At 47.3% G+C, this 16,689-nt stretch overlaps 1 protein-coding gene and 1 non-coding gene across 5 annotated transcripts; one reads left to right on the top strand and one right to left on the bottom strand.

Moving 5' to 3' along the window:
* Positions 1 to 637: 637 nt before the first annotated feature.
* On the top strand, positions 638 to 823 carry LOC117285933. Its single transcript, XR_004517060.1, has one exon. It is a non-coding gene; the product is annotated as a U2 spliceosomal RNA (small nuclear RNA).
* Positions 824 to 8,287: 7,464 nt separating this feature from the next.
* On the bottom strand, positions 8,288 to 16,548 carry Arrb2 (arrestin beta 2). 4 transcript variants are annotated; one of them, XM_010605771.3, is made up of 15 exons: positions 16,353 to 16,465; positions 13,958 to 13,988; positions 13,269 to 13,329; positions 12,901 to 12,945; positions 12,484 to 12,680; positions 12,129 to 12,188; positions 11,679 to 11,746; positions 11,411 to 11,546; positions 11,088 to 11,179; positions 10,736 to 10,831; positions 10,305 to 10,442; positions 9,443 to 9,526; positions 9,269 to 9,348; positions 9,103 to 9,157; positions 8,288 to 8,853 (listed from the first exon to the last, which is right to left on the bottom strand). In XM_010605771.3, exons 1-15 carry the CDS (start codon positions 16,373 to 16,375, stop codon positions 8,760 to 8,762), a joined length of 1,260 nt encoding a protein of 419 aa, XP_010604073.1. In that variant the 5' UTR covers positions 16,376 to 16,465; the 3' UTR covers positions 8,288 to 8,759. The 4 variants fall into 4 exon arrangements, with proteins under 4 accessions (XP_010604073.1, XP_010604076.1, XP_010604074.1 ...); XM_010605773.3 differs by having other exon boundaries at positions 8,289 to 8,853; positions 10,736 to 10,808; positions 11,095 to 11,179; positions 16,353 to 16,464; XM_010605774.3 differs by lacking the exon at positions 9,443 to 9,526.
* Positions 16,549 to 16,689: the final 141 nt, after the last annotated feature.

The raw sequence follows: 16,689 nt of genomic DNA, 5'->3' as shown, positions 1-16,689 counted from the left end.
CAAAGGGGAGACCCTGTAAAAAAAAAAAAAAAAAAAAAAAAGAAAGGAAAAGTACTGTATTGAAAACAGATTAAATGAAAGTTTACAAACTAATACTGGTTTCCACAACCTTGACAAGCAGGCTTATGCTTTCCAGGTTAAAGCTTACAGACATTCCTCTGGAAAGTTTGCTTAGAAAAGAGACCTAATTAACATCAGGGCTCTTCACTGACGCATGTAGTCAGATCCCACCATAGTGAAACTCATAATGGGTAAGTCCAATCTGTGTTTGTGGAACTGCTAGTCAACTTCTTAGCACTTCTCTTTTTTGGTGGTAGTGCTGGGGATGGAACCTAGTGGTGCTGTACCACTGAACTACCTCACTCTTAAGTATAAACAGACAAGGATTTCTAAATATTTAAGGAAATTTTCTAACATGAAAGATAGAGACTAAAATATGCAAGGGGTGGGGAGAACAACCCTTGGAGTGCCTAGATAAAAGATACTATTAAAAAAACCCAACCCTATAGTCCTCACTCTAGTAGGCTGAGGCAAGAGGATTGCTTGAGTTCAGGAGTTTGGGGCTAGCCTGGGCAACATAGCAAGACCCTGTTTTTTATTAAGAAAGAAAGACAGAAAGGAAGGAAGGAAGATAGGTCGGTCTTTTTGGAGTGTCAGCCAAGATCACGTACAGTATCTGTTCTTATCAGTTTAGTATCTGATACGTTCTGTATTCACGAACAATATATTAAATGGAGCTTTGGAAATAGGAGATGGAATAGGAGCTTGTCACTTTCACACATTGATCCGGTATTGTAGTAACTTCAGGAATGGTGCATCCCGTTGGGGAAAAAAGGCTAAGAAAACATACTTGTACAATCAAACCATGGGAGAAGGAGTGGAAAATCTATCACTGATTGAAAGAGAAATCGAGAAACCCCCCAGCAAATGAAAAGACATATAGAAAAAAAATTCAGTCCAGGAAGTTTAAACTCTAGGAGAGATCACAGAGACTATGAAGGGGGAAACAGGGACTTGTGCTTCCAGATTAAAAGCGCCCATTAAATGTCCAGTATAATAGAGAAAAATAGACCCTACACTAGAACACTAGGCTTAGAGAAAAATGTCTTGCAAGCTTCCAGAGAGAAAACAGATATCATATAATCAGAACATTGCTGGAGCCCTTAATAGTAATACTCCACACTAGAAGATGGTGGAATAATGCAATGCTTTTCATACTTTTAGGAAAATGGTTTCCAATTCAGAATTCCATGCTCCAGCTGTGTTAAGGTGAAGGCTGAAAGTGCAGTGATTGCATTTTTCTCAGTAAACTTAATTTTTTCTTGTAAAATAATTCAGTGTGGGTTATTCACTGTGTTCCACAAATTATACAGTGAACAAAACTTGCAGAGCAGCTGTGCCATCCTTTAGGGTCTTAGACTCAAAAGTGTGGTCTGCACTTCAGTAGCATGATATTAATGAAAAACTGGTTAGAAATACAGTCTCAGTTCCCAGCCCCCCACACCTACTGCCTGCTGAGTTAAGTGTTTATGTTTTAAGATCTGCAGGTGATTTGTATGTGCAGTAGATTAGAGAAACATGGCTGTAAGCATTGTTTGTATCGTCAAAACTGAGTCACTGCCATCCTGGGGTCACAGCCGACAGAAAGGAGGAAGAGGAAATGTGGAGGGCAGACCTGTTTTGGGGGTCTGCTGAGGAAGTAGTTCACATCATTTCTACTCACATTCCACTGAAGGAAACTTGATCTTATGGTCTCATCTACTCTGGGGTTCTGGGATATCTAGTCCCTTCCTAGGTGGCCAACTATTGTTCTGTCACTATAGAAGAGTAGATTTTAGGAGATACAGTTATCAAAAATCTCCAGAAGCCAAACTCTGAATTATGAAGGCAGAACAAAGACATTTTGATATGCACAAGTTCTCAAGATTTTTCTTCTATGTGTACTCTTTCTCAGGAAGTTATTAGTTAGGCCAGCAGAGGAAGATACTGGATCCAGGAACTTAAAAGACCTTGACTCATGAAAGTTAACTGGAATCCCAAGGCTGAGGCTAAAGGAGTCTTAGGGTAGCATATGCAAAGAATGTTCAGTCCATTAGAAGGATCTGGACAGATTTCTTCAAGGAGATGAAAAAGATGACTGTTGTTTTTTTTGTGGGGGTGGGTTTGAGACAGGGTCTCACTGTGTAGCTCAGGCTGGCCTTGAACTCAAGCGGATCCTCCTGCTTCAGCCTCTTGAGTGCTGAGATTACAGGCATGTACCACCATGCCTGCCTCAGTGATGAACATTGTTTTGTTTCAAATGATTTGAGAGGATATGTAGACTTTTGCAAGACTATGGGCTGAATTAGTGATAAATTCAGAGAATTAAGAAAATTTAAATATTACAACTATTCAGGAAAAACAAAGTTGACTAAGATGAGAAAGGTAATCATAACATACCTCATGAGGCAACTAGAAACATTCTTTGTATGGGCATAACTAAATCCTGAATATTGTTATTATCCCAATTGATATAATTCTCTTGAAAGGATAGAGGATGGAACCAGGATGGAAAGTGTTCTGTAGTGATCAGAGGGGTGAAAGGGGCCTCAATCTTTACCTTCTCCAGTGGGAAGCCAGTTAATGGTATTGAAAGCAGAAATCAAGAAGCAAAATAAACATGCTTAGAATGTGGAAGTTAGTGCCAACAGAAACATCTGAAGGACATGCAAGTATTTGTCTCTGAGGAGAAAGAAAGTGGAGGAGGGAGGTGCCTACTTTTATGGTAATGGATCATGTAGTACTGACTCCTTAAACTGGAGATATACAGTGGACCCACCCTTGACTTACAAACTCAATTGGTTCCTGAGGGCTGGTTGTAACTCAAATTGGTTGTAAGTCAATACAGCTGAGGTCTGGATGTTTACCTGGGTACATGCTATAGATAACAAAAGGCAGATGAATTTTCCATTAGCCTAAATAACCCAAGTTGCTCATATATCAGGTTGACTGTAATTTAAAGGTCCATTGTGCATTACTGTACTTTGATAAAAGTAAAAGTAATCAAAATTGAGACAGAAAATAAATGGAGATATACTTTACTGCGAGAGGGGCCTAAAAGTGGTGGAGATTTTTTTTTGTTTTCCTTCCTTTGTCTTTTCTCTCCCTTCTCTTGGAAAACTCTTGTCTGGCTTTATTTACCATGGAGGAAGAGCCAGGTTGAAGAGAAGGGGGCAGTTTGATGAATCAAGGTCTCAGAGGAGGTGGGAGGAGAAAGATATGAGCACAGGTGGAGGGATTAGCTTTGAACTGGAGAAGAATGTTAACCTTGGCAGTGGTGTAGGAGAATTGGTGTAGATGTCAGTGTTTTTGTCAGTAGGAGGTGAGAAGCTGAAATCATTCATCTCTCAATCCCTACTCTGTGAAAAGCAGAAGTCACTATAAGCATGAGGAGGGTGAAAAATTAGTAGGTTGGGAGCAGGCTATGGAAGTGACCAGGGACATGAACAGAGCATAAGGTTGCAGGTATTGAAGGCCCGAGTTTCTTTTTTTTTTTTTTTTCCCATGGGGTCTCACTATATAGTCTAGGCTGGCCTTGAACTTATTATTTAGCCCAGGCTGGCCTCCAATTGGAAGTGATCATCCTGCCTCAGCCACCTGAGAGCTGGGGTTACAGGTGTGAGCTACCATGTCTGGCCTAGCCCCCACTTTGCTTGGAGACCGTACATTTTTGGTGGCCTCAAATCTATACCTGAGGCACCTAGGATGTGTTAAAAAATATTTGTTGAATGAACAAGTATGGTTGTGTGCTTTTTCTTTGGTAGTGTGCATGAACCTCTTTGTTAGAACAAAGAGGTGGGAAACATTTAAGCGTGGGGCTTGACAGCCTGTAATATCAAAGGAGAAAAGGGTGTGCTGCTGAGATAGTGGTTGATATGATGATCTTGAAGTGTAGGCTGGAAAAAAGGAAGTGTCAAATTGTGAGAAAACAAGGGCCAAGAACTTTCCTTGTGCTAAAAAAAAACTAAGAAGCCAAAATGTAAAACAATGATTGTAGCGGAGTACCTTGAAATTTAAAAATGTATGCATTATTAAATATACTAGAAACAAAATGTTTTGGAACTGAATAAAGATGATGGTTGCACAACACTGTGAATGTATTAAATGCTGTTGAAATGTGTATTTTAAAATAATTCGTGTTAACAAATTCAAAATATATGACAAACTGGGAAAAATATTTGCAAAGCATACTACTTTGGGCCAGTTTCTTTAATGTATGGGGACCTTTTAAGGGTACATTGAGCCAGGTATGGTGGCTCATACCTGTTTCCCAGAACTCTGAGAGGCTGAGGCAGGAGGATTGCAAGTTTAAGGCTACCCTGGGCAATTTATCAACCTAGATTGACTCTGTCTCAAATGAATGAATGAATGAATAAATGGTGCTGGGGATGTAGCTCAGTGTAAAGGCCCGAGGTTCAATCCCAGTAACACAAAATTAACAAAGATTACATTGAACACACATAAATATTGTATGGTTTCTCCTACATGAGAAATCCAAAGTACAAATAAAGAGCAAAATAAAAGAGAGACAATGGGAAACAAGGAGATCTTTTGCAAATAGGAAGGGGACCAAGAGATGGAGGGAGGGAGGTTAAGAGGGAAGAGGATGTAAAAATAATTAAGATGCATAGTGGGAGGAGGTGGTGAAGGGAGGGCAGGGACAAGGGGAAAAAAATGAGAACCAAGACCTGTCATGTAAAGGTACAAGATCCCAGTGATGTATATAACTGTACTGTATACCTAAAATGTACCAATAAACTCAATGAGAAAAAAAAAATTAAGGCGCATCGTGTGCGTGTACCAACTCTGCACAATGAATGTAGTGGTTATATAACACAAACTTGTACTACAAGAAAAAACAACTCAAAAAGTAAATTGGATTCATCTTCACTTACAGTGAATAAAATTTTGTGGGGGGGTTACTGGAGATTGAACCCAAGGCCTTTGTGCTGACCTATATTTCCAGCTGTTTATTTTTTAAGACAAAGTCTCTGTAAGCTCCAAAATTGTGTAAACTGGACTTGAATTTACATTTCTCCAACTTCAGCCTACTGAGATTACAATCATGTGCAACCTCACTTGATCATAAGAAATGCAAATTAAAACTTGGGTAATTGTAATCCCAGCATTTAGGAGGCTAAGTCAAGGGGATCACCACAAATTTGAGGTCAGCCTGGGCTATATAGTGAGTTCAAGACTAGTCTGAACTACTTAGTAAGATTGTCTCAAAAAACAAACAACAACAATAAAACACTTGGGTAACATTATCTTACTTTGTTTGATTGACAGTGATCAAAATGATGCTCACCTTCTTTGATTCAGCAATGCTGCTTTTATGATTTTGTCCTGTAGGCACACTTTACATATGCTAAAGACATATATCCAAGGATAATTATTGTAATATTGTTTGAATTGGCAAAATAGTAAACATTTAATATGTCATAGGACATTATGGGCTGGGAATGTAGCTCAGTGGTGCCTTGCCTACCTGGCAAGCACAAGGTCCTGAGTTCAATCCCTGGTACCTTCCCCGACTCCCCAAAAAGACATCTAGGCAATGGAAGGCTTTCCTTTCCTTTTTTTTTTTTTTTGTTGTTTGTTTGTTTGTTTTTTTGAGACAGGGTCTCACTAAGTAGTTGAGATTGACCTGGAACTCACTATGTAACCCAGGCTGGCCTCAAACTCACAGCAATCCTCCTGCCTCAGCCTCCCAAGTGCTGGGATTACAGGTGTGCACCACCACGCCCAGCACCGCCCCCTGTTTAAACTGGGGATCACCTCAGGTCCTTGAGCTTTCAAGGCAGGAGGCAGCATCAGTGAGCTAAATCCCTGGTCACAAGGCTGTTTTTTAAAGAATGAACTGGAGCTGAGCATGGTGACACAAGCCTATGTAATCCCAGCTACTTGGGAGGCTGAGGCAGGAGGACTGACTGTTCAAGGTCAGCCTAGGCAACTTAGTTCAAAATAAAAGGTTAAAAAATTAAAAACTTATTAGTACAAGTAGAGATAAAAATTTTCAAAGGAATGTAGATGTAGCTTAGTTGGTAGATTGCTTGTCCAGCATTCATGAATTAGCCCTGGGTTCAATCCCCAGTACCAAAAAAAGATGAAAAATAAAAGAGACAAAGTGGATCTATATATATTGCTTAGGGAATGTGCTTCTAGATAATTTTGTTTTTCCTTGTCTTTTGAGATAGGGTCTTGCTATGTAGTTTAGGCTGGCCTTGAACTCTTATGTAGTCCATGCTGGTCTTGAATTTATGGTGATCCTTCTGCTTCAGCCTCTTGTGTGCTAGGATTATAGGCTTGTGCCACCACACCTGGCTACTTCTAGATACACTATTAAGAAAACAAACAAACATGACCAGGGATTTAACTCAGTGGTTCCACCTGCCTTGCAAGTGCAAGGACCCCAGTTTAATCCGTGGTACCAAAAAACAAACAAACAAACAAACAAAAAACACCTGCCTCAAAAGTGCAAGGTCCAGAGTTTGATCCCCGGTACCAGAAAAAAAAAAAAACTGTAGAAGAGTTCATAGTATGCTGTCCTCTGTATTTAAGATAAAAGAGTGATAAACCTGCATGTGTGGGTATTAGATATGAAGGGTTATCAAGGCACTGGTGATAGTGCTTGTCTCTGGGAAAGAGAAATGAAAGGGTGGGGAGTGGGACAGGAGACCTTTTTACTGCTTACTGTTTTATACTGTTCGGGTTTTTAAAGAAACCATGTACATGTATTACCTTCTAAAATGCATTAAAGACAAAAGTTTTTGAAAAGGCATTGTTCTCAAAGGGTGTGTTAATTAAATAGATTCATGGCTACTTCATGGAACCTCCTGACTCAAATTGGATTTTATTGTGCCTCCCAGTGGGTTCAGATTCACTTTAAGTTTAAGATCTATGGGCTTGAGGTCATGGGATTCAGGAAGGTGCTGCAGCCCTAGGTTTTGATTGATTGACTGATTGAGGCAGGGTCTTACTTTGTAGTTCAGGCTGGCTCAGACTTGTGGCAACCTTCCTGCTTCAGCCTCCTGATTGCTGGGATGACACAGGTGTGCACCACCACACCTGGCTCTGGAGGCCTGTTTTAGAGGGGGCAGTTCTGCCTGACAAATCCAGAATGGGTAGGTGAGCTGCTCCTGCAAGGTCCTTGGCATTTTGGTAGCGCTTAAAGCCTGTGGATATGATGATTAACATAGGCTGAGAGCCCCTGTGTGCTTTCCCTATCTGCCCACCACCCTCTTTAGGACCTCTATATCTTTCCCAGTCCCTGGTCTGTGTCCCCAAATGTACTGTTCCTTCTAAAAGACACTGGGTTGCTGTGATCCAGAAGGTTCATCCTTATCCCTGTGATCTCCTAAATCTTCATCTTTCATTTCTCTGCTTAACGGTTACTTCCTCTCAGAAATCATCTCCATGTCCCAGCCTAGGTCAGACTTCCTGTCATGTATTCTCATAGCTCGTAAACTTTTCCTTGGGACAGTTATTATAACTAGAGAATGACTTTGTTCATTTTGGTTCTACTGCTATGTCTCTATACTATACCTAGTACATAATAGGAACTGAACTCAAGAATGGAGGAAAAGAAAGGATAGAGTCTTAAGCAAAAACCAGAAAGGTAAGCTACTGGCATAGCAGTGGATGATAAAGGTGAGAAATATCTATGGAGTATTGGTAACTCCTTCCAGCCTGGGCTGGGGCTTTGGCCAAGCCTTGGGGAGTCCTTGATGCATATCACAGTAGCAGGACTAAGATGTAGCTTCTAGATAGGACTTGGGCTGTTGGCTACCTAAAGCCTCAGCTTCTGTGTTTGAAAGGAAGTACTGACAGCATGAAGATGTCCGTTATGTGGTTTCTGTCTGGTGAGGCATGCAGACGCGGTCCTATTGAGCCCCAGAAGTGGGCTGCTTGAGCAACCATAAGGAACAGTGGAAATGAACCCAATTTGGTCACAACAGGTGACAATGTGGTCGTGTGTTATCAGCCAGAACAAGGAAGAGCATGGCCTACCCAGCTCCCGGGAGCATCTAGTCTGCAGGGAAGTTAAATGACTACGTTTACTTTATGGCTTTACCAAGCTGTACCACTGAGTGTAGACTGACCAAATCGAGTTTCAGTGTTTACTAGAACACAGGCACAGCATAGTCATTCAGTAAACATTTATCAATAGCCTGTGTGTCAGGTGCTCTGTGGGTGCAGAAAAGCATCATGGAAGAGCATACTACACACACTTTAAATGCTGCAGAGAAAACACACATACCCATGCCTAGTAAAAGGTTTATTTTCTTTATGCTCAAAAACAAAGAAACGGCCTTGCCCCCACAGGACATCATCTCGAAGGAATGGGAGGCGGAGATAGCGACTGAAGGAGTGTGTTGGTGTGAGGTGAATGTGGCAGTTTTCTCCCTCCTTCCCTACTATCACTCCTCGTTTTCAAGTGTCCCCTTCCAAAAAACTTAGGTCTGAACACAGCTTACTACCCACTGGAGGGGTGGAGAAGCACAGCTGTAGTCAAAAGATTAATGCCCACTTTCAACAAGCAAAGGGTCCAGTGCGTGTCTTGCTGGGGGGATGAGGAAGAGGGAGTGAAGGGCTTGGCTGCCAGATGGAGGGAAAGGAAGAAAGGCTGGCATACCCGCCTGTCCCCAACGATAGTCGGGATCTCAGTCCTGCCCCTACCTCTTCAAGCACCATCCACTCCCTTCTTCCAGCCCCCCTTCCTAGCAGAACTGGTCATCATAGTCATCATCCTTCATCCCTTTCAGCCGAAGTCGGGCAAAGTCTTCAAACACAATGTCGTCATCTGTAGCATAGCTTGGTGGTAGAAAGGAGAGGGACGAGGTGAGGGTTTCTGTCTTCTTTTGGCCTCCCACTCTACCCCTCACCCCCACCCCTACGAAGAAGGGGCAGTAAGAGACTCATAAGGCTAAGTCATCTAGTTTGATAGTTTGCCCTCCCAGCCAAAAAGAAAACAAAACCAGGAGGTGTGACGGTAGATTTGAATGTCATGGGAATCTCTAGCAAGAGGGTCAAAGGAGGAAGGTAGGGGAATGAGTTTCTTACTTCGTATCAAATTCGATGAGGTTGGTATCCACAGGGACATCTGTTTCTGGAGCAGCTGAGGGGAGGAGAGGGGAGTGGAGGGTGGGTGCCAGAAGGACCAGTGTTTCTCCACAGGCCCTGCCTCAGGGTCCTCCCTACAGGGGACTGGAGTGGGTGCAGTGCTTACCTTTCTGTGGTCTGGGGAGGGGGATGTGGTCATGGGGCTTGGGATGCATAAGAACAAAAGGCAGCTCCACGGAGACATCCCTGGGGAGGGGGAGAGATCCCATGAAGAGGATGCCACTTACAAGGTAGAGCCAGAGAACCACTGTAAACCCCACCAAGCTCCCCTATCACTCACCCGCCTCGAGACACCACCAGCTTCACCTTGACCCTGTAGGACACTAGGATTCCCAGCACTTCCTTGTTGGCCCCCTCCTTCACGCTGCAATTGGGGTTTGGGGGAGGAGGAGCTGGATCAGGCTCCATTGCCCTGTCACCTAGCCTGCCTTGGGGGTCTTGTCAGAATTCTGGTCTTATAGTCTCCAGAGTTCCAGCAGCATCAGCTAAGGAATCATGGTGGTAAACTACACCAAGGCATTCCGCTACTCAGAACTCTCCAGGGTGTTTCATCTGCCCCGACAGCTCTGCGTGTACTGCCTTGCCTCCTACTCCTTTCCTTGTGGTTCCTTCTTACCACGTTGGTCTCAGGGCTGGCTGTGTGTGGTTATATATGTGTACCCAGTGCCAGGATACCAGCTGAGGAGAGATCCAGCCCTTCATGACTCTGAACCTTTGTGGCTACTCTTGTCCAAGGGCACAGTGGCACCTTGCTATTCTCAGATACTGGGCCCGACCCACCTAAGTCTCTCACTTGCAGCTCTCTAATGACTCCCTCCTTCCTGCCTATTCACACTGCCTCCTTCCTCTGGGTCCTTCCTCAACCTTCACCTTGCCTGACAACCCTATTTAAAAATCAGTGTACTGATCTCTGGCTGCTTTTCCTCCTTAACATTTCTTCCTCAACATGCTAAGTACCTAACCATTTATCTGATTATCTGCTCTCTCCCTCCTCTAGAAAGTAAGGGGTTTTTTCCTTTTTTCCCCCCTGGTCTCTTCTGTTCATTGATACCTCCCTGGCACTCTTGGACAGAGGCTGGCACATAGCCCGACCCTGAACAGAAGTCTGTCTCATGGCCCAGGGTCCCCAGCCCCGCCCTCACATGGTGCTGGAAGCCAGGTTGGTGTCCTCGTGTTTGAGTTTCCCATCCAGAGCGAGACCACGCTTCTCCCGGTTGTCGCTGAGCAGTGGGGTTATGGTATACACCTTACAGAACGTAGAACTGGGAGATACCTGGTCACTGGGAGTTGGGGACAAAGGGACAAGACTCTTGGAGGGGCTGAACTGGGTGATGGGGCAGCCTACCATCCCCAAACAGTATCTCCTCCCTCACTGCTGCCTTGGGCACAAGTTACAAGGGGACAAGTTTTGGCTCAGTCTGTTCAAGAAAACTAATGGCTTAGAACCAACTGGCAGGGGGGGGATAAATACCCTTTTAGTGAAATGGTGCAAGAACTCTGGTTGCCACCTCTTAATCCCCTGGACCTACTCTTCACTCCTCAGATCAGGACCCAGGCTTGTTATGATACTCACTCTTGCTCAAGCTGGGCCACCGGACACTTGTACTGGGCCGTGCTGAAGAGGCAGATGTCGGCATATTGTCTCACTGTGGGGTGGGGTCGAGCAGCTCTGGATGAAATGCAGACTATCACCTCGCCACACCTCCACCACAATAAAGCCCACCCCATGTGGCGTGGATCCCATTCCCCAGCACACGTCCACCTCCTACCCTGACACCAAGCCCTCCCTGCAGTAAACACCAGGGCCGGTACATCATTCCAGAATGGCCTAAATTCTTTGCATCTCTGGATTTGACCTGGGCTCTCAATGCAGTGGAAACCACGTTTGCAGGATCCCCCCCCCCAGGACCCCCTTCCACTCCCACCTCCTACCAGAGACTCTGATCTTCTTGACAGTCTTGGCAGAGTTGTTGGTGACATGGACGTTGACATTGAGGGGCTCCCCATGGTAGTACAGCTTTCAAAGGGAGGTGGGTCATGTGAATTACATGTTTTTTACTAGCTCCCTTCTTGGTGTGCTCCCTGCCAGACATGTTGCTCTGCCCCACACCCCCACCCATAAACCCAAGCCCATAGCAACTCCACATCCAGCTGAGGTAACCTTTAAAATGCTATTTTGTCTGTGGCTTCTCCCTTCCCCCAGGGTCTGGCCCGCCTTGTGGCACCTTTGTCACCCTCTAGGACCAACCTCCTTGTCCAGGGATGCCTCGAGGTGCAGGGACCGGTCAGACATGAGGAAATGGCGTGTGGTTTCTGCTGAAGGCTGGGGGCCGGGTTTCTCTGGGGCAAACTGCACCTTTCGGATCACTAGTCGCACAGAATTCCTGGAGTGGGGGTTAGAGGGGAGGGGTCAGTCCTTAGACAGCCGAAGCCTAACTCCCACCTCCCACGGGGGATTGGGACGCCAACATGTGGAGAAGAAATGGCTAAACCATACAGAAGTCTGTGTCCCTCACCTTTTGTGGCTTTTCTCTTCTAGTGATTTGGCACAGAAAGCTCGAATCTCAAAGTCTACTCCGCAGGCCTCGAGAAGGGGAGGAAAGGCCACATCTTAGCCAAGGCTCCTGCCACCACCTCCACCCCTCTTCCTTCCTCCTCACCCCCCTCCTCCTGTTCAGGAAATCTTGCCCCATCATGGTGTAAAGGACATAGGGTCTGTCTTCCCCCTCTGCCTCTTTGCAGCCTGCACCTGGCAGAGGCGTGTTAATGGTTATATGTGGGCAGCCCCCACACCCCACCCAGGTGCATGCGGGCAGGAGAGCAGGAGGCAGTGTCATATGCAGTGACCACACCGCACACACCTGCATCCTAAGAGGATGGGGGCTACACACCGATATTTCTCTACCCTCAGTTCTTATGTATGGACCTGTTCTGCCCACGCACCCTCAAAGCCCTTCCTCCAGTACCTTCCCTGTATCCTCTGGTCCTGGCTGCAGTGTGACAGAACAGGGCAGATTCTGGGGTATCTGTGGCAAAGGAAAGGGGAGGCTTTAATCCTTCTACAAAGGCCCAAATCTTCCCAATTTCAATTTAAGAAGTTGAAGAAAGGGCACCTGAGGATAAGAAAGAAAGATGAAAAGGGCCCCAGGAAGGAGGCTGAGACTAGGGCTTCCCGAACACAGGGTGACCTTGAAGGGAGGTGAATTTAGAGCCCCTGCTCTACCGTTTTTTTCTAGATCTGCTTGTAACAGGTGCCTCACCCCCTTCACCCCAGCACAGCCCCAGAGCCCTTCCCCTGAAGAAGGTGGGGGGCATCCTCACTGTGAAAAAAAAAGGATGGGCATGCTGGCCCAGCTTCCTCAGCAGCCGGTCCTGTAGGCGGGTGAGGGGCCGGGGTGGGTTGGGCATTGGGGGGAAGGCCTGGTAGGTGGCGATGAACAGGTCTTTGCGGAAGGATAAGCCCAGCACATCCAGGTCTTCACGGCCATAACGAAAGGCGCAGGTGAGGGTCACAAACACTGGCAAGGGAGGACAAGGTGGAGTAGTCAGGAGCACCCCTTCCCCTGATTCCCTCCAGTACCTAGGCAGCTGCAGCTCCCTCCTCAGCAACATAAGACTTTCCTGAATCCGACTTTGGGCTCCCACCTCAGCCCTCCATCTCTCTGGGGTCCCCCTCCAATGCCAGCCCATTGTACTCCTCCCTTCTTCCCCTAAGGCCCCTGGACTTGGGGCCAGTACCTTTTCGGTCCTTCAAGTAATCAGGATCCACGAGCACCACTCCATCTAGGTAAGAGACATACAGGCCTGTTTCCTGGAGGGGCCTCACCCTGATTGATTCCTGGGCCCAGAACCTTCTTTCTCTCTCTCTCTCTCTCTCTCTTTTTTTTAGGTACTGGGGATCAAACCCAGGGCCTTCACACTGATCTATTATCTCCAGCAATTCTTTTTTTTTTTTTTTTTGAGACAGTCTTAGTAAATGGTCCAAGCTGGGCTGAAAGGTGTGATCTTTCTACCTGAGCCTCTTAAGTGGTGAGATTATGGGTGTGTACTACGCCTGGCCCTCTTCCTTCTTGGGGAATGAGCTGTCCATTTCTGGGCAAACTTACCTACAGGATCCACTTTGTCCAGGTGATCTACAAAGTCCCGTTTGCCCAAGTACACGGTGAGCTGAGGATGTCACAGGGTCACAGGGAAGATCGGGGAGGATGGTGACAAGATATCAGAGCCCCCAGAAGTGGCTGCCCTGCCCCAGGGTCCCCATGCTGGAATGGGTTTCTCCAAGTAGTGTTGGAAGGTAAGCATGGTAGGGTTTCCCAGACTAGGCTTTTTAGCTGCTCCCTTACCTCTTTTCTCACTTTAGGTAGGGGTTAGGGCTGTGTGTGTGTGTGTGTGTGTGTGTATCTGGGTCCTCAGGGAGGACTCAGCCTGACCAGCCAGTTAAGACAGTAGCTGCTACCCTCACTAGGTCTCCTCAAGGGACTTTGAGATAAACAGGCCATAGCCTGAGGAGCTGTTAACTTTTCCTAGCTCCAGGCTCCTAACAGGGTTATACCTAGGCACAAGGTTTGCTCTGGCTCCTCTTTGGTCTTGCTTAGGGACCTCAGATCTGCCCCACCCAGCCCTGTGGCTGGCTCAGGCAGAGCAGCCTTTGTGGCAAGGGGCTTCCGAAGGGAAGGAAGTCAGCTCTTAGCTGTCACAGGAAGTGGGGAGCTAGGGGTTGGAGACTGTTTAGGGGCAGACTGGGCTTTGGTAGGGCCCAGGGAGGGTTAAAGGATAAGTATGGTAGGTGACTCACCTTGCAGTTAGGGCTTGACTTCTTGAAGACCCTAATAAAACATAAAGGGAAACCCCACTGCCTCCCTTAGACTCAGCAAGGAAGACTCCCCCAGGATCTTATCCTGCCCCACCTTGAGAAGCAGAGCTCATCCTGTGTCCCTGGTTGGAGACTTTACCTAGCTCTCTCCCTCCCACTTCTTTCCAGAAGGGTCTGTCATTTCTTATATGGCAGCCCCTTGAAGCCAGTGGCCAAGGTTTCTCTTGTCTTTGGCCCACCCTCGTGAATTCCCTTCCCTTGTTCATTTAGGCACCTTCTGCACAGTGCAGCCTTATGCAGAAGATGGTGATGGCTAGTTTTTATTGGGTGAATATTCTATGCCCAGATGTTCCTAGGGTTTCAAGTACGTTATCTCATTCAGTACTTGGAACAGTTCCATGAATGAAAACCTAATATCTCTATTTTACCAGTGAGGAGTCTGAAGCATGGAGAGGTCGAGTATTTTGTCTAAGATCATGGAGAATGCATAAATGGTGGAACTCAGATACAAATGGAGGCAGTTTGGCTTGAAGTCCCTGCCGTTAACCACTAAACTGTTATACTACCTGTCTTTGTAAACAACATAGATAATGTGTCAAATTCAGAGGAGTTTTACCCCTCCCTACTGAAACAATCTAAACCTGGACTCTGCCCACTGTGGACCTGTTCTTTGAAACACCGCCTTACCCCTTCCAATCCACTCTGCCTCAACAGTAGTTCTTAAGACAGTCCCCAATAATAGAAACTGAAAACCTGCCAACTATCCCATCCTCCAACTCTACCAGCCATGTTTGCTACAAGTAGAAACTTGCCCCTTTCTCCTTAAAGGCCAAGCTGTCCAAACGCCATACAGCAAAGGTTATGGAGGGCCCCAGGTGTCCCCAACCAATAAAGGAGTGTAAACATGGACATGGTGGCAGCTAGAATAAGCACCCTACCTTTTGTCCCAACTTGGGGACAGATTGCTATGGCATCATCCAGGCTCTCCCTCCCTTCCACTTCTGGTTTTCCTCCTTGTCCCAATGTTTCCTCCCATTTAGGAGCCCTGGTAGAGGGCTGCAACAGTCACAGTCAGTTGACCGAATGGAGTGTGGCTCCTAGAGCAACTACAGGGAACCTGCTCTTTGGATTCTAACCCAGCCACCTCTTGTCACCCTAGGGAGGAGCAGCATGCACATACTGAGGCTGGCCAAGGAGAAAAAGTATGGGAATGACCAGGGAGGTGCCCATTGTATGTGTGAGGGAGAAAGCAGATGCCCCTTTGCACTTCCTGCTATTCTCTCCATTTCCTGTGGCCCAGAATTTGATGAGGGTGGAGGGAATTATGCCAAGTCAGCAGTCCCTCTTTGGTCACTCCGTCCCCCTCCCTGAACCACATAACGGAAATTAGGGGGCCTCCCTCAAGTCAGTGACTTCCCCTTTCTCTGGGGGTGTTTAACCCCTAATCCAAGATGCCACTCCTCCCTCTGATCATCTCTCTTCCATACTGGTGATCTTGATGCTTAGAAACGTGGATTCTAATACTCTAGGTGGGGAGAGTGCTGGGGCTGATATGTTTTGCAGAGTAAGTGAGGGGGTGCTGAACCCCTCTGAGTTGATGCATACAGCCCCAACCTTTTTTTTTTCTTTGCTCCTACTCTCTGGGAACTCAGACATTCACCCCTGACACTTTGGGGGTGTTGGGTCACAACAGGAAGTGGATTTTGCTAGACAAAAAAAGGACTCGGGGTGTCAGTGGAAGGAAGGAACCTCGATTGCACAGAAAACATCCGGGGAGTGTGTGCTTTGGACAGAACTACCTCCCCCTTCCACCCTGAGGAGGGACATCGCCCGATTTTAGGGTCGTTATGCACTCTGCTCCCTCAAGATGAAGCTGTTGCTCCTGGTTAGCCAGGGGAAGGCAGAAGTTTGGAAGTACAGCCACCTGGCCCTTGGGACAGGTGGAAGCAGCCTGATTGTAGGGTATTGCACAGGAAGCTTTCCATTGGCTGGCCGTGAGGCTAGGGAGGATCCCCTTCCAGCATCCAGTCTTCCCATATACAACCCCCTTGGGGCCGGCCACCTGCTCCTTCCTCCGCCCTTGCATCGAAGCCTACCCGGGAGAACCCAGTCGTCCGAACACTACATCTCAGTGAGAATCCCGACGTCGGGATCCGACCCCCTTCGGGCCTCCCTTTCTGCAGGGGCCCAGGCTAGCGCCATCCCCTCTCTCATTATTTTCGAGGACCTACGCGTGCGGCCCCGGATGGCTGCCCCCTTGGGACCCAAGGGTCCGGAGCCTGGATTCTCTCTTCGTTGTCCTTGCCCGGGGACCAGCCTGCCACCCGCCGCGAGCCGCCGCCGCCCATGCCCCTCTGCGTGGCCCCACCTCCCTTACCTGGTCCCGGGTTTCTCCCCCATGGTGTGCGCGCCCGCCGGGTTCGCGGCTCGCAAGCAGCCTTCTCACCCGCTGCCAGATCCCTGCTCCTCCCCGTACCACTGGGCATGCGCACCTCTGCTCTATCTCCTCCTCCTCCCCCTCCCCTTGGGTCTTAGAGAACAGCAGCCAGATGCGTCAGCCGGATAGCGCGGGCCCGGGCGCTGCCCGCCCTCTCCTCACCGACTAGATCGGTGATTGGCTCCGCCCCCCCTCCGCCCTCGGTCTCGCTGGGGAGTCCGCCCTCCGCGCGTCGTCCACACTGCGCCTTGTCCCGCCCATTCCCCCCCCCCCCCAC

The sequence above is a fragment of the Fukomys damarensis genome, unplaced genomic scaffold, assembly GCF_012274545.1.
Source record: "Fukomys damarensis isolate Sample0158 unplaced genomic scaffold, DMR_v1.0_HiC HiC_scaffold_13, whole genome shotgun sequence".
Classification (NCBI taxonomy): Eukaryota; Metazoa; Chordata; class Mammalia; order Rodentia; family Bathyergidae; genus Fukomys; species Fukomys damarensis.
This window is presented reverse-complemented; position numbering and strand designations above follow the sequence as displayed.

Excerpts from the sequence above, each read along its gene's own strand:
- Arrb2 (XM_010605771.3), bottom strand. The coding sequence starts at position 16,375 with ATGGGGGAGAAACCCGGGACCAG. Across the intron at positions 12,189-12,483 it reads CCCATCCTTTTTTTTTCACA|ATACCCCAGAATCTGCCCTG; the intron begins GTGAGGATGCCC and ends CCTTTGCCACAG. Across the intron at positions 9,527-10,304 it reads AACCTGGCTTCCAGCACCAT|CGTGAAGGAGGGGGCCAACA; the intron begins GTGAGGGCGGGG and ends CCCCAATTGCAG.